Consider the following 17,721-nt stretch of genomic DNA (forward strand, 5'->3'; position numbering starts at 1 on the left):
AAAGAAAGGTATACCTAAGTAAACAGAGTCAACACATCAGATAGCTCATCAATCATGAGTCTCTCATGGCCAACACATAGCAAGAATCACATTCACTATCAACAGGATTAGCCAGATAAAAACTGTCCTGAATCTCTCTGCTACGATATCATTGAACAAGTAATGTTTACCGAGCCAACCAAAACTCACAAGCACAGTTATGTCTTCTTTTTTTAACCTCACTGTCTTAAGTATTTCATTACATTTGCGTCTTCAAGGCTATTACTGAAATTAATTGGGCAAACTGTCTCACATCCAGACGGACACTGTCTCTTACTGACCACAAAGTGATCGAAAATGTGTCGTAAAAATAATTGCTTTTTTCCTACGACCCACCGATCATTCTGATTTTAGATCTTATTTTCAGTCTGGCCGGCCTATCAATCGATGAGCACTCTGACGGGTAAGGACACTGGGTTAAAGAGACACGTCTTTCTTCTGTTACACTTAACTCTTTCCCTCTTCCACACACAATGGGATCTGCTGTCACTGTGATTGCATCAGTCCATTTTTTATGCCTGAGGTTCAGGGGTTAACACAAAGTGATTTTGTGTGAGATAACAGAAATATAGCTGTCAATTAATTTGAAAAATATTTTTGTATGTGATTTCTCAAATTTGAAGAAATATTACATCACATGAGACGGGTATCATAATAGGCAGGTCTTCTTCAATCCCCAAATAACTGGGGGATTAATTATTACTTTTGAGATTTGAAAAAGGCAGCAAGTACATTTGTCGCCATCGCAGACATTAGAAGAAAACTAATGACATTATCAGTATTATTACTTTTATTATTAATGTTTCCTTGACTCATAGCCACACTAACTGTGATTTTGTTCCAAAAGGTCAAAGTCATGAAGATGAATAACGATTCTGGATAATTTTCTAAATTTTGCTTTCCCTGTCACCACTGTTACACACTGTGACATTTAACTGACTCAAGAAAGTTGTGAACACCACACCGACACCATTAGCCAAATATAATTTTGCTGTACACACCCTCATAGTGAATGGAAGCCATTACTGTATGAACACTCACATAATAAAGACAACTGATAAATGAAAATTTCATTGCAGATAAATGACATACATTTAAACATTTCAAGTTTACAGATTTTTGTTTTACCTGTGGGTTAAAACAAAGTTTTATAGCCCATGTTTCTAGGGCAACTCTGCATCTAACAACGGCAAAGCCTTCTACAATGTATTTCCATTACCACAGTATAGCACTCTAACTACAGGTCAAAATGAAATCCCACAAAAGTAAACAGATCTCACTTTGATTAGTGCAGCCAAAAACACATTATACTGTCTAAGCCGCCCTTTTTTTTGTGCACTAACAAGCTGGTCACTCCTTTCCTCAGACAGTCGAAATGCTAGCAACATAGTCATAGAACACACTGATTAACAATGCCATCAGACAGCTGTGCTAATTTGGCAAAAAAAACCTCATAAGCTGTAGACAATGATTAGACAAGCCACTACACACATAAGGAGCTGTCTCAAAACATTTTACATCATTTTTTCCCTCGATCGCGACCTTAGGAGAAGTAATGATGGCTTAGATCGTCACAGAAATGACAACTACTGTTCATGAAACCATCAGCCGGCATTCCTGTAAATAACAATTATTTGTATGAATTTTTTTTAAACGAAAGATAAGTAATCTTGGAATGGTCCCCAAGAACCAGATCTAACATCAAAGACAGACAACTAGAAATAGCCTTATGCTTTTATTGAGATGCAAACACGGAACTCTAATAGGTGATTAGTGTGTAGAATATCAAAAGAGACAGACTTCATTTATCAGTAGAGGATATTTTTATGTCCAATTCTGCAATTCTGACATGATATAGACAAGTGATTACCAACACTTCCTGAAAAAATAAGGAAGGCAAAGTGCTAAATCATGTCAGAGCACAGGCAAACCGACACTCAACATCAGTTACACTGACAAAAAGGAGTTTCTCTTTCTCAGGAAATGCTCGGTGTAATATGTATGGCAGATTTCAAGCATATGATTAACGACATGAGCCATGAAGAAATGGATACCTTAGATTCATGTACACATTATGATTTATACTTTGTTAAGAGTCACTGGTTCTACAAATTTTATTTCTTGAAAGCAAAAATAATACCGAAAGTACCTAACAAGTACAGCTATGACATCAGTGTTTGAGTCCAAATTATACTAACCATAAACTCAAATCTTCAGTACATCTTGTCGCAGTAATATGTATGCTCGTTCGCCCATCAACATGGATTCAAACAAAAGCATGCATTACATTTTTGGTCCAAGTGTTGGATGTTAAAGTGACACGCTGGTACATTAAGATTCTCAAACAGTTTTGGGAAAATCTTCACGTGGTGCCACATGAGTGTATACCCGTCCTTGATACAGTATCGACACCAGACATTACCTACGTCTGTCCACTCTCCATCATGGTCAGCCAATCAGAAAGGTGCAAGGGAGACGCTGCTAATTAAATCTTGCCAATGAGAGTGACTAAGATAAAGCTAGAGTAAGAAAACCCAGCCAAAGATAAATTGATTCGTCCCCCTTGGTCATGTAATTGTACTTTCATCACACTTCTGCTGATCATCACATTAACAAACCATTTTTCCATTTTTGCATAAACAAACCTTCTGTCACTTTTGGCTGGAAGGGCTTAATGGGTGTTTGAGGGCCCACTCGTCGATTGTCTTATAGATCTATAATAGGTCTAGACGTTGTCGCATCGCATGATATTTCTGCCTAATGCCCAACCGTCATCACCCCGACATCGCTAACAATAATTACCAAAAACGGCTCTCACGCCTCGTCCTGTTTCTGGGTTCATCTTGTCTTTAGTTCTATGTATTAATATAAAGCCTCACATATACTCTCCCCCTATGACACAGACAGTCATTACAACTGCTATTTCAAAATGTCCATGTCATTACATATGACTTCATTCCGTTCTACATAAAAATAAATAAATGCATTGAATTTTGCAACATAAATTCCTAAATGTAGAGCATTTTGAAACTACTTATGTTTCAGCGCTTTGATGAACTACCAGAAGAACTTTGTATTTGCAGACGGCCATCATGTCGGATGTTGATGAACAAGGGATTCTATTACTGACAAAGTTAAGACACCTAATCTCTAGACAAAGCCTTAGAGTAACGCATATATCAAACTTTGATTCAGAACTTTTCAAACACAAAGAAACTTGTGAAACAAATCTTCTTTGTGTAAAGTTAGCCAGTATTGTCTACTGCTGTCACCGCACTGTCCTCATCAACAGCTATAGACGGTGTGTCAAAAATATCTTCATATCAATATTAACACCCCTGACAACATGATGTAGTAATAGGTAACACAATACAGGAAAACACTATATGGAAATCTAAAACAAGGCATTGTTAGGGGTGAGATCTCCAGCCAGGAATAGTAGACAAAATGTCACAGAGCTCCAATACCGGTCATTGTCTGTACTGCAAGTAATGATGACAGTGACACCTAGTGACCAGGTGGAAATGGGACCTGCTAAACAAGACATGAAATCAAGAAATAAAATAGTTTGGGTGGTAAGTAAGTGTTATTTCATCCTGAGAAATAAAAATGCATTGATTTGATGCTGCCATGATTGAAGTAATGGTAGTGGAGTGATCACCATAACAGTCAGTGCTATCATGTGTTCCAGATGAATAGGTCACCATACCTAGGATATCTATCTGAGGACTCTACATACAGTCTTCTAAGTTTACTTGCAGTTACAGACAAGAAAACGTGACTGACAAGTCTTCCAAAGTGAACATGAGCACATCATCCCTTGGGCACAGGTTTCCAACTTTAAGGTCTGTGTCCTATTACAGAAGGACAAGCTTGAATGTTGTTGTCTTTGACATGGTCATATAAACCAATAGTGGCAATAATAAACTGATCCTAAGCACAAAGACCTTTGAGTGCTTTCTTAACTTATGAAACACACACACATACATCCAAACCCGATGGAGTACTAAAACTTATAAATACCTTAAACAATGGAAAATTAACATGCCATGAGAACCAAAACACTTTCACAGCAAAAAAGACAGATAAAAGGTTTGTTACATATTATATATAGAAAAGAATTGATTTCTCTTTAAGAAATTCACAAGGGAAAATTTTATCAGATATACAGAAATTTACCAAATTAAGTTTTGAGGCATGGCTGACTCAGCCATACGTATTGCTGGGGACTGGTGCCACTTGTTCTAGGTCTACCAACCTTATGACAGGAAACAGAAATAAATGCTATCTATATTGTAACATAACTTCCTTTATCTAATAAACTTGTGTCAAATTAACTGCTGCTCCGACTTTTTCCATTTTAGTTATTGAAATTCAATAACTGGACTCAGGAAAGCAAGCGATTTAATCAATATGCATTATTTTTCTGTCTCTTATTTGCAACTGACTTCAATTGGAATTGGTTTTCTAATCCAAACAATTTAACAGAAAATCAGATTACAACTGTTGAATGCTAACCAGAAAAATTTTAATATAGTATTTAATAACAAGGTTTCATTTGAAATAGTAAAGTTTAAGGCATCTTAAGAAATCCAAGTGATATACACATGTATGACTTTCAAAAACACTTAATTTTAACAACAATCACAAAGATAGCAGCGTAAATTGCCTGAAACCAAAAGAAACTGCAATGGAATACAAATATGTGTCATACCTCCTTGAAACTGAAATTCCCATAGATTACATAGAAAGCATCATAGATGAGAAAAGAATCAAACCAAAATAAACAAACTGTTACCATTTTGACTTCTTTTTAACAATAAAATCAACACTAGACCAAGGAGTGAACATGACTATTTTACAGGCCTGAACTTGTGGCCATGTTATGTAAGATTCTGAACCTCTGACCATCAACACCTGTCTGACTTCTTTATAACCCAACACAATCTACTTTAGCAAACATGACCATCAAAGAAGGTAATTATACTGTTGCGCTGGGTTCTTCCACAAACATTGCATGAAGGAAAAAGGCAAAGCCATGCTCAAAGGACCTTCATTTTCTTTTCCTTTCCAGAGGGGAATGCATTTAAAAACATTTTTATATGAGATCTTTTTTCCCCTGTTGACCAGAAGAATTTAGTTAACATCTCTCCTATTACACACCACCAGCTTTGCCTGACGAGTTTCGGCCTGCTGTGACTCAATTGAAATGTCCAAGTCATGCTCCATGACAGCTCCTTTGTAAAAAGGCAAGAAAGTTGTTATGACTTCGATTTCTCAGCGTCAGTTCACAGAACAAAACCTTGTGAAGAACTGCTGTCGGCTTGCTAACAACACAGTCAATAGTTTAGGAATGAATGAACTGGCAAAAATATGCTCTCAAGCACACAAAAACCTTGTTGAAAGATGAAAAGCATAACCGCAGAAAGAAATTGACAACAAATATTGGCACACAAGGATTAAGGTCAATTAGATACACTAGTAACAATGCCAGAATGATGGGTGAAATCTAGTTACCTGTTTTTTTCCCTTGGAAAACAACTAGTTAAATTTCCCAGTTTGCACTAAATTATTTAAAGTGACAAAGACTTTTTTCTTCCATTCTAAAACAGTCTAATCTTATAAATTTCTCCTTTTTTACCCATCCAGCAGTAAATGAATTATTCACCTTTACGTGTTTACAGAAGATTGTATTTTCAAAGGTATTTGAGATGTTTTATGTCAATATCAAAACTTGACATAAGTCAAAGCAGTTGTACAGAAAAATCTTTAATCAACAGGAAAGAATATTTGTACTAATTCCTAATTATCCAAAATGGTGAAAAAGAATAAATAATATATAACCAGGATACATCCAAGACAATTCATTCTCTATCCAACAGACAGACAGACTGACAGACAGATATATTAGAATACACATCCTTGCAACAAGATAACTGATAATAAGCGAAAATTAAACTTTCTGGTTCAGTGATCTGACACAAGAAGAAGGTAGCAGTAATGTGTCTACTATATTATAGTCATTAGCCACAAAGGTCCAGGTAAGGGATGCCTAGCATAGAACTATTAACATATCCCTCGCAGTTTTATGTTGGTAGACATAAATTATTCACTCTAACAATATTGTGGAAATGTGTGTGAAGTGTTAACATGATCGGAGTATTTCAAGCCTGAGCACCCTTATCTTCTACTTTGCCAAATATATTCCCAAGGAAGTCATTACCAGAATCAGATAAGGAGGAAATCAAAACATATACAGACACTACAGTCTTCCAATAGTGACATTTGTCATGAAATATGTAGGAGGGTAACTTAGGAGCATGCGAAAGTTATTTATCTATGTTGTCATGTCCTGACATTGGAATCATCTTCTGTGGTTCTAATGAAAGGATATGTGATTTATGATACAAACTATCGAGTGGAACATGTTTTGGGGATTTGGAATGAAATAGTTTATGTTTTCGATAAATGATCGATGTATATTGGAGAATATCATGAGGAATGCAAATAATAATAAAAAAAATAAATGTTTCTTCATAATGTTGAACAGACATAACAAATTATCAAATATTTTTGAAAATCTTTCAGCCAGTAAATATCACTGTCTACTGATAAGATATACTGTCTGACTAACAACATATGCAAAACAACAATGCTGAATTAATTATGAACACATAACTATTCTCTAAGACATAAAATCAAGCAATGTATTTGATTCCATGCAACTAATAAAACAACATACATTTTTTTAAATGTTTAAAAAATATATAACATCTGAATAACTAAAAACAGAACATTAAAAAACAAACAAATATAAATGCATGAAACTCACACTGATAGAATGTACAAGTTAAAATGGCACAACATAAAACTAAAGCAAAACCAAATCATGAAAGCTGGAAAGTAAGACCACATTAAAAAGATGAACATAAAACATCAGAAATAATACATACCACAAGTGCAACAGACAAATCCTCATGCAAATGCTTGAGCCAAAAAGCTACCTTGTAGGGAGAGATCCAAGCAAACTGGGAGGTAGCTGGACGTTCATCAATAAAACATGAGGATCAATTGATTTGGTGGGCACACTCTGGCCACGAGGCACCTGTCCTTGTAAGTTAGTGGACAGTGCAGTGGACAATGGTCAGAGGATACGTGGAATGACAATGGCTAAAAATGGACTCATCTGCCCAAAAATCTCTAAGGACTCAAAATACTCTCCGGACAATGAGTGACCACTTGACCACTCGTTTGGTAACCATGGTTTCTGCAACACCAGCAATGATTGATTTTAGACTACAAATCAATTTTTAATCAATGATATTTTGTTCCCTGCTAAAACAAACTCCTCCAAGTAGATTCTAGTTCTATATTGCGAACCTCTTAACAAGATGCCCAAAACATGAAAACAAGGGATGGGCAGCTGACCAATCAAATTACTTTTGTGGTGGTCAGTTGTGGCTGAAGCAAGACCACTGGGCAGCTGGGCTTTGAATAAAACAATGCCACAAAATACAAAGGAAATTAGAAGCTTAAAAGGAGTATTTAAACCATCAAAACCATCCTCTTGTGTGGATGACAATCGGAAGAATGGAGGTGTGTAGATTTATTGACATTGGCTGGAGAGGTCATCCTTCTATTAAGATGATGCTATAATCTATCAGCTCGATCCAGCTCATGCCAAAACACCAAAAACATTAACACTGCGTACTTCTGCTTTCACGCCATTTTGAATTAATTTTAATTTAAAAGGGTTGAGGCTGAATGGATTGAATTTGAGTATTTTCAGTACAATAGGACAAGGGGGGACAATAAAAGACAGTCAGATGCACGTCTGGTATCTTTGCCGTCTGCCCCGGGACCGTCCAGAAGGCACAATACCAGAAAATTGCCAAGGGGATCCTATTTTTGTGGCGCGCTTCTTTATGTCAGAGGTCAGTGGACAGATGACCATCTCTCCGGACAATACTGACCAATGGTCATTCAGCCACACGCAAAATGTTCGATGTACAAAAACCTGTGCCATGATTGACAAAAGGCATTTTCTATAAATAGAATTCATTAATTTTCATTTCAAAGGGATGGGCAGTGGTCATCCTCCAACTGATGAATCTAACTGTCAGATGTCCGTGCGCTTGACCATTCATTATCTCATTTCAGGACTTGCTTTGTTCAAAAGGCTTTGTTACCTCTGAAATTTTACAGCAATTAAAACTGATGCATCATCTTCACACTGCAAACTTTTCACCCTAAGCAAATTTAAATGTGAATGTTTTACAGCCACTTTGACGTTATGAACCCTCTCAAACAGAAAATGTGTATTTAGTCAAGAATGCTTTCATCTTAATTCAGAAGAGCAATAATGATATTCATCATGCATTATTAACAACCATCATTGGCTAAATCCCACTAGCCAAGAAAGATTGAGGACTCTGACATAAAATTTCCTAAAATAGTTTTAGATGACAGATTTGATAAACACTGATTTCAATTGGACCCTCATCCTAGCAAAGGAGAAATTGTCATAAACCCACCAAACCCCTAGTAATGTTAAACCATGAAAGTTTATTTGAAACAAGAAAACCGAGAACATCTTGCTTTATGCAGGCTATATTGCTTTCACTGATGGTGCTGGGTTTATTGCCACACTTGTTAATTTTCCAAAACAGCAAACTGAGTATGACATCTTTTTTGTTTTCTCAAATTACAGCAACCACATAACTAACTGTGTGTCTAACCAGTAAGTATGTATTAATAACAGTTACCCAATTTACACACTAAATTATGCGTAAATAATTTCATAAATATCTAATACACTCCCCTTTATTTTCTACAGCAATCATGTTCTGAGCTTATCTTCTCTCCTTATCCAGGATTCAAATGTGCTAAGTGTCAAATGAGTTTGGTGTCGGTTTTGCAAAAGAAAGCACCATTTGCACCAAATAAATCAGTATTTAAATATTTCAGAATTAGGTGTACATTCAGAAACGTTCATCATATCACACAAATTAATGTGGATGTGATTAAAAATACATATACCCACGTGCATACTGACTAATTAACCTTATCAGGGCCCTAACTCCTGTAGAAAGTGTTGCTAAATTTGTCAAATTAAAACAGTTTCATCTGCGCTTTTAGTTTTAGAACGTAATGTAAAATTACATGAAAAAAAACCAACAGTTCCCTATACAGGGCATCAGTAGAGTCAGGACATGAATATATCCTACAAATTAACCAGACTAAGAATTCTGGATTCTTAGTTATCACATTTTACAAGCATTGCTTTACAATGTGAAAAACAACAAAATCTCAACAAAAAGCCTGCATCTCACTTGGACTGGAACACAGAGCCTATAAAGATCCATGTATCTTTAGATACATGGATGCAAGCTGATGAAAGTTCAACATCCAGTGGCTTTCCAATGGGTTTTATACTTTCATCAATCAGTTATTTGAGGTTTTGCAAAAGAAACTTAGTTGAGATTCTATTTATTATCTAAAATAGTATTTATTCAGTTTCTAAATAGTAACAAGCAGTGACTTGAACAGTATAGCAAATCAGGTTCAGTGGAAGAGAGACTAATAGCGATTGCGGCGTTGTACCAAGTACAGTACTGCAATCTTAACTGTTCTGACATCTCCTAAGAAATAATGCTTCAGATGTCATAGTATCTCCTGTGATAGTTTTAGATGATTTATTACTTAAACATAAATTCTGTTGTTTCAGCAGATTCACAAAATATTGCACGCTCAAACTTGCAATCGGAGAAAATCCATTAATTAGCCAGTTTTACATACTAATGATCTGTGTTCCACGTAACAGCTGCTAATATTCAAATTATCTCAAAACAAAAATACAGAAAAAAGACTGTTGCACCCCTAAGGGAAATTAATCAAATCAAAATATGGCATGGTCACTATTAGTAAATATTACTTGTACATTTTGCGACTGTGATACAAACCGAACATACTACCTTCAGAGCTGTTCATAAGCTAGAGAAGCATTTCTCTTCACTAATGGGATCAAACCTCTTTACATTAGATGCTTTTGTTTGGCGGGGAGAGTCCAAAGCATATTGCTTGGACTCTTACAGCAAACATGTCTTGGGATATGGACAGATTTATCTATCACTGATGTGTACTGCTGTGCCGTTTTCCTCCCTGGCTGTGCTGTTTATCACTCTCAACTGAGCAAAAATGTCTCTCAAGTGGGACAGTCTCAAATAATTACACTCACAAGGGAAAGGTTCTAATTTGATTGCTACAATATCATTAGACCTCAGTCTTCTGGGGAAATTGAACAGAAGACCAAATATTACTCACTTTTATTTCAGGAACCGAGAAAACAGCACAGAAAATCTTTATTAACATCTAAATAGGGTTCACTTGATCATGTGAAAATCCTTGAAGTATGCAATACATTGATAGGAGATAAATGTGTGTTAACACAAGATATATATACACATCAATTAAGACATGCAGTAACAGCAGCAATAGCAAATGTCAGGGTGTTGCTAGGTATGCAATACACTGACAGGAGATAAACGTGTGTTATCACGATACATGTGTGTTAACAAAAGATACATACACCCAATCGTGATGTTCAGAAGCAGCAGCAATAGAAAATGTCAGGGTGTTGCTAGGTATGCAATACACTGACAGGAGATAGATGTGTGTTAACGCGAGACATATGTGTGTTAACACAAGATACATACACCCGATGACATTCAGCAGCAGCAGCAGTAGCAACTGTCAGGGTGTTGCTAGGTATGTATTACACTGACAGTAGACAGTATTACCAGGATGGAAATGAGTGGTACCAGGAGATAAATGTGTGTTAAAGGAAATCTTTACACATCATTCAAAACAATATACAGTAACAACAGTCAAGATGCTTATGATAATATACCCATATACACTATTATACAGATAAGTACTGCTTTTCTGATGTGTTATACATATATATATATAACCTCACCTTAGTGGTAGAAAGTCACTTCTCTAAAAATGTTCAGTGTCAGGGATAGAGTCTAGAGTTCCAACTGTACTGAGAGTTACAGAACATTAAACAGTTTCTCCACATCTGCTTAAATCATGCCTTTGTTGTCTAAGTGAAGAAATGTTGAAAGATTTATCAGAGAATATTGGCTGAAGTTAAAGTTTTCTCCACAACTTCTAAGGGTGATGAAAGTGTAAAGAAATATATGCAACCACTGTCATGACAATCAGACATGACAATTCCACTGATAACTTATTCATACCCCCAGATTCACTGACAATGACAGTGTGAATGACAGAAGTAAATTGCTCTGACTTGACTTGTATTCCTCCCTTGAGATTTCCCATCTACAATGAACATTTACCAAAGAGCAATCTACAATACAAAAAACAAAACCACCATCCACATAAAAGAATAGATATTTTCCATTGATTCCTACAAACAAACAACACCATACATTATTCATCCTTGTCCTTAACTATAAGCTTTCCTGGAGTCTGATTCCAAAGACATGCACTGGACCGTGAATTAATGAACATGATGACTGAATCTAGTCTAAAAGCATTTCTACGCATCTTCTATTATTAAACACTAATACTTTCAAGTCCTTGAACTGACTTATGAAAAAAACATGACAGACATATGTAAATTGATGTTACTGTACCACGATCAATCACAACTGCTCCAAATTTAAGAATCAATATTTACTGCAATTGGACAAATTGTGTACATCATGAGAGCATATCATGACAGTCAGTTCATGGTGAAATGTGTTACACATGAACCACAGAATTCCTAGTGAACACTAGCATCAGGCAAAATGTAACAGATTTAATATGATAATATATGTTCAAAACATTCACCTCATGGTGCAAAGATGTCTCTGATCTTATCCTACTTCAAGCACCTGGTGACAGATTGACTGTCTTTACGTATGTAAACACTTGTTTAATTAGCAACTTATGCTGTGAAGTGACCACCGTTTTCAGGCCAATTAAATCCTCTGTCACTGATACTTGCTTACATATGAAGCTGGCATCATAACTGTTTGAGAATGATTCATACATATCTGCTCACAAAATAGGCAGAATCATTCCAACTGTTTTTTTTCCAGAATTTCTTACTAGTTTTAGGAGGTTTTTTTCCCACTTTTATAGATAATACAATCTAGCAACAGCAGTGAGAGAGTTGATTTGCAGTAAAACAGTGGCAGATCATCAACAGTTAATTCTCATGTACACCTACAGATTCAGATGCTAGTGGGACTGTAGGAGTCATACTACTAAATAGTTCTCTATATGTCTTAGTGTGTGAGGAAGAATTATACACTGAGTACATCTATCACATGAAGTTATTAAGGGCAACTGATTTCTGTTTGTTGTTTAATGTTTCTTTCAGCAATATTCCAGCAGCAGTCTGTACATACTCTAGTCTGAACCAGTCAATCCAGTGATTAAAGTCATGATTATTGTGCAGTTGGTATGTGAGTCTCACAACCCAGTCCACAGCAGTTTTAGGTACTATTCTTACCCAGATACAGTGAAAAGTGTAAAACTGACTCTATTAGCAGAGTGAGTGAGTGAGTAATTTTACATTACCACTTCCGCTACCATTATTATGTAACAACATCTCAACAAGATCTACAAACATTTAGACAGTTCTTTCTAAGCTCTCATACTTTTCACAACTATTGTAGGCTAAATCTGATTCACAAAACATCAGGAACATTCCATACTGTGATGGAACATTTATGTCATAACTAACTGGGATTAATATCTTGTTTAACTGGGAAGTCAGCGCTAATATGTATAACCAAATATAATCAATTACAACTTTGAAGTAGCTCACCAAAATAAGCAAAGCAAAACTTTTCCTAAATATATCGATTAACTATCAATTCTATTTCTAAACACAACAACATGCCTTAATTGACACTTGGATAATCCAATCACATTATCTAAGTCAATTTCTTTGTCTGACAAGGCTGAAATCTGTTTTCACTTTCTCTCCTTCGTCCCTGTTCTTTGATATAGTCTTAGGGTATGATAAAGTACATAAACATGACATCCCTCTGGCCCCTGGGGAGCTCCAGCTAGTCCAGGTCCTGGGGGCCTGATATGGGTTAGGGGGTGATGTAACAGAGGAGATAGCATCTAACCAGGGCCTGAAAAGTGAAACTGGCCAAATACATTCCTCACTCAACATGTATTTGCTGGCCCATCAAAGACACAACTGATAAACATGTGGATCTAAGCAGAGAGTGGATGCCAGGGTTCACTACATATGTTCCAGCATTGCTGCAGTTAAAGGCAACACTGATAAGCCTGCAACTGTTGTCACTCTTGTTGGAAGTGAATGAAAGACATATTTTCCATTTTTCATACATCAGCATTTTTTAACAGCTTTTTAAAACTGAATAAAATGCTGAAAATGAGTTTTTTACATCTTAAGATCTTCTTTACCAGGTTTATGGCCCAACAATTCAATAAAATCACAGAAATGTTTTTATTGTCTTGAGATCTTTTAGCATTGAACAATTTACTATCAATCTCTTATCAGCTTTTCAAATTCATAAGGTTTTAGCAAATACGATAAAAGACAATCCAGGTGCCTTGAAGTTCACTTGCAATCATATCTTGACATTTCCCAAAATTTTGCTATTACAACTCCGGCAATTGGAAACCATAAATCATACAGAGCAATTAAATGCATGACTTGACTCTTTGATAGCCTGACAGCAGTAACTCTGAAAGTCAAAATGGTAGCTTACAAACCCTCAGCTTCAAGGATACTACTGGTAAGGGCCATGTAAGGTTCATCAACTGCCCTTATCAAGTGTATGTCATGAAACAGTGATTATACTATATACGAAGAAGGCTGCATGATCAATAGATTCAGTCAGGGCTGGGTTACAGGGTTATGTCATCACCATGTGAATCTTTTATCCTGAGCCAGATGGTGACTTCATTAAACCATGGCCTTGCTTTGTTGTCAGCTCTATGCCTCATACTTACCATAAACTCAAATTAATCTTGGATTTAATTGTTTACCAATATGTTTATAATGTAAAATTGCTCTCCACGTCTGCTGGATATAATTTCTCATACATAATTACATGCATGTTAGTGAAGGAACAGAACAACACTGGCAATGTATGCAGATTGAATTACAGACCAAATAAGGGGCCAGACATGGTTTGCCGAAAGTGTCTGCCTTGGATGTAGTAAAGTATGCTCCAAAAAGGATTTCTAGTCAGTCTTGTCACATCACTGATGTATGGGCTGCTTAATTTGGTATTATCTGGTGTAACAAATCCATTAAAACAACCGCAAGAACTACAACAGAAACTACAAATACAAACAGTCAGCATTTCATGAAGTCAGACTCACAGTCCCTGAACCACATTATTTCCCCTTCTACCTAGCCCTCTAAATGAAGCAAGTACAGATTTCCTCTGGTTCAGGAATCTGGTCTTCCTTGGGTTCTGTTTCAGTTTAAATGGGTTTGTTTGTTACAGTCAAAATTATATATATTCAGAGACAAGGCACTGCTCTAAAGTCAGGTTACAACAACTCAGTCCATCAGCCAGGCATTCAGAATTACAAATGTATGTACAAAATCTTTTCATGAAAACTAATCACACAAGATGTAATCCTCTACCCCAGCAGGTTGTGACTTGTATCGTGTTTTAAGCTGAATTAGGGAAGATCCAAAGGTGAACCCTCATACTCTACTTATGTCTGACCACTCACTGACCACAATACTATCATCTCATGAATATTCATGTCAACTCTCTGCACACATGCGTTACTAATGTTTGTCAATTTGGTTGTCCAGTTCATAACTTAGAGACATCACAGTCATGATTTGGCATATACATATAATTGCATTGTTAAAACATATTGCAATCTGTGAGCAGTACAATACACATACTAGAATTGTACAAACCATCTTACTTATTATTTTATGTGCATTTCAAGCATACCTTACATTTTCTGAAAAAATGTTTTGTAACTGTGTCACAATCTCTGTCAACAAGATCATGACAAAAAGTGGAAATAATCTGCAAATGGTGCTGAAAACAATATCTTGACCAAAATGAAGTAATTTTTGTTGCATCTAACCCACATGTTGTGAAAGAGTCATTTTATCACCTGAAATGAAGCAGGTTGAATGTGAGAAGAATCTACTTTCACTTTCAAATTAGTATGTACAGTTGGATTGTTCAATATAATGGTAACCCTTACTGTAAAACCTCAACACAACACAACATCATAGAGTTTACACACCAAGGAACAATACCCTGGATAGTTTGGAGGAGGACAACAAAGTTAGCAATCTTCTGCAACTACTTCTAGTTTATTAACAAGGTAAATAAATTGATTCCATCTTAACAGCTCATTAGTCTCATTACAAAGGGTTCAATCAGGTTGTTACCTGAATAAAATGTCATCTCCATCCCATTGATGTAGATTTCCATCAAAACATTTCAATTTTCATTTCTACTGGATTAAATTCTTTTACCTCAAGTCCAATAACAGTGTTGATGTTTAGGTCAGAAGATCACTTTAAACAAGTATGAAGAGGCCATTTCACATTACTGAGGCAGCTTGACACCATCATATAAAAGACTGTAAGTGTTAACAGGCCACAAATCTTCCACATAATTAGGATACTTTGACAAGTCTAATGTTACTGGATATCAGTACTAAATAGGATATTGTAGAATAAAGCCAAGACGAAACACATTCTCCAGTTTCACCTATGTTACATGTAATCGTATACCATGGTGTTGGAAGAAATTGCATTTTATAGTGAAGCTGTTGGCCATAACTACAATACATAGTGTTAAAAAGAGGACCCTCCCCCCTCATTAGGGATCAAAGGACCAAGGCATCCATCCTTCCCCACCACTTTCTCCTACCTCCCAACTTACCATAAAACAGATAATATATTTTACTCTTTCATACACACTGACCCTTGCATTAGATTTAATACCAGCTGAGTTTCTATTAACTGACCACTGGACGCTGGTAGTCTTGGAAACAGGTTGTTAATTTCAAATAAAATTTTATTATTTTCCCAGCTTTTGTGTCCATGAGTTAGGTAATTAACCCCTGTCCAGTGCTGTTACCAGACTTATGTAATTAGTTTGTGATATGGGATTGCTTTAATTTCATGCCAGGTGAGGATTCTGAGCTTTGTGTTTGTAATTTAATCCTTGGTCATCACATGGGGATCTTCAGCCAGATTAACTTAATCAGTCAAACATGCAATTTCAAACCCTTTTAGCCACTAACAAAAATTAGAAACAGAAATGGGTGATATCAACTAGATCTTAACAGAGTTAATATTAAAATGAAGATAATATTCAAACAAGTGTCTTTGGGAGCACATTTTGATAATATACACCTAAACAAATGCAACAAATTCTTAAACAGTAAATTTAAAGAAAAACAGTGTATAATCGAGCTTACTCTGTGTGTTTGTTTGCACGCATGCACACATCTCTGTGTGTGTTTTACAAGCCAGGTAAACTAAAAGGTTTGAAAGCTGAAGTAAAACTAACGTCTAATGTTGAAAACAAAATGCATTAATTGCATTAAAGCAATCTGAACTGCCATATGCAGCCACAGTACATGGTGTAATTAAATGTTGTATAAATGATTATGCTATGTACCAACCTAATCTTATGCTGGTTGGATGGGGCTGTCTCCACATACATGATGCAATAGGTTGTTCAACAGTGACAGGCAATGGCAGAGAAAGTACCTCGTTGAGAGGGCAGCTTGGCTCGTGCCTGCCTTCTACAGCTCAGCATCAACAAGAACCTTGCTATCATTCACTACAAGGCATGCTAGAGTAACGCCACAGTATTGCAGCAATGTTGTAGTAGCCATGGGTCATTTGATTCACACAGGTCATGGGTCAGGGGGTCAAACAAAGCGTGCCAGAAGTGTGCGGCTTTAAAACATCACTGTCTGATACTATGCATGATAGTGTTGGATTTCTCCCCCCTCCTGTGCCCCTATCTCTCCGATTTAATTCTAGGACAATTACAGACACCCCTCTCAGACAATGCAACCCCTCACAACCCTTCCCCTCCCCCCAATCTCTAGTACTGGACAGCCTCTGTCCAACCATCAACCCAAAATCTGCAACTAAGCTGACCACTGTCCAAGCTGACCAGTGACAAAAGAAGTAATTAATAGCGACCCCTAACACGGGTGCTTGCTTTTCTATTGTCAACCCACTTGTCAGCACATCTGCCCTCTGACCCCTGATGAATGAAAGTAATGCCCAATCGCTAACCTTGTCACCTCGCCACGCGCCTGCGGCCCACATATGTCCTACTTCATTCATCAGAAAAAAATCAAGACCACACTAGCGGCTCTTTTTTGTTGTGAGTGACCCCAGGTCAAAAAGTAGCTGCTCAGGTGTCATTAATCTGCTCCCCTTCCAGGTCCTGTTAGGAGGCTCATCTGCCTCCTCCGTCTCTTCCTCAGTACCTGGGAGGGACCTGCCAGCCCACAACAATGGACAGCCCAGTTTTTCTTTCTCAGTCCTCAGCAGCTATCTTCCTCTACCACATAATCGTACAGGATATCATTATCAATAATATCTTTGTGGAAAATTGGTGAAGAAATATGAAATTACAACTTACTGAAAAAATATTTATGGAA

The 17,721-nt window shown here is 36.6% G+C and overlaps 1 protein-coding gene across 1 annotated transcript in view; it reads right to left on the reverse strand.

Moving 5' to 3' along the window:
• The window catches only part of LOC137277864 (protein hunchback-like), a 68,329-nt gene extending 51,501 nt beyond the window's left edge, over nt 1-16,828 (reverse strand). Inside the window, exon 1 of the mRNA XM_067809833.1 lies at nt 16,723-16,828. Within this exon, the coding sequence (XP_067665934.1) occupies nt 16,723-16,763 (41 nt within the window). The 5' untranslated portion in view covers nt 16,764-16,828. The remainder of the gene's footprint in view (nt 1-16,722) is intronic.
• Nucleotides 16,829-17,721: the final 893 nt, after the last annotated feature.

The sequence above is a fragment of the Haliotis asinina genome, chromosome 3 (assembly GCF_037392515.1).
Source record: "Haliotis asinina isolate JCU_RB_2024 chromosome 3, JCU_Hal_asi_v2, whole genome shotgun sequence".
NCBI classification, from domain to species: Eukaryota; Metazoa; Mollusca; class Gastropoda; order Lepetellida; family Haliotidae; genus Haliotis; species Haliotis asinina.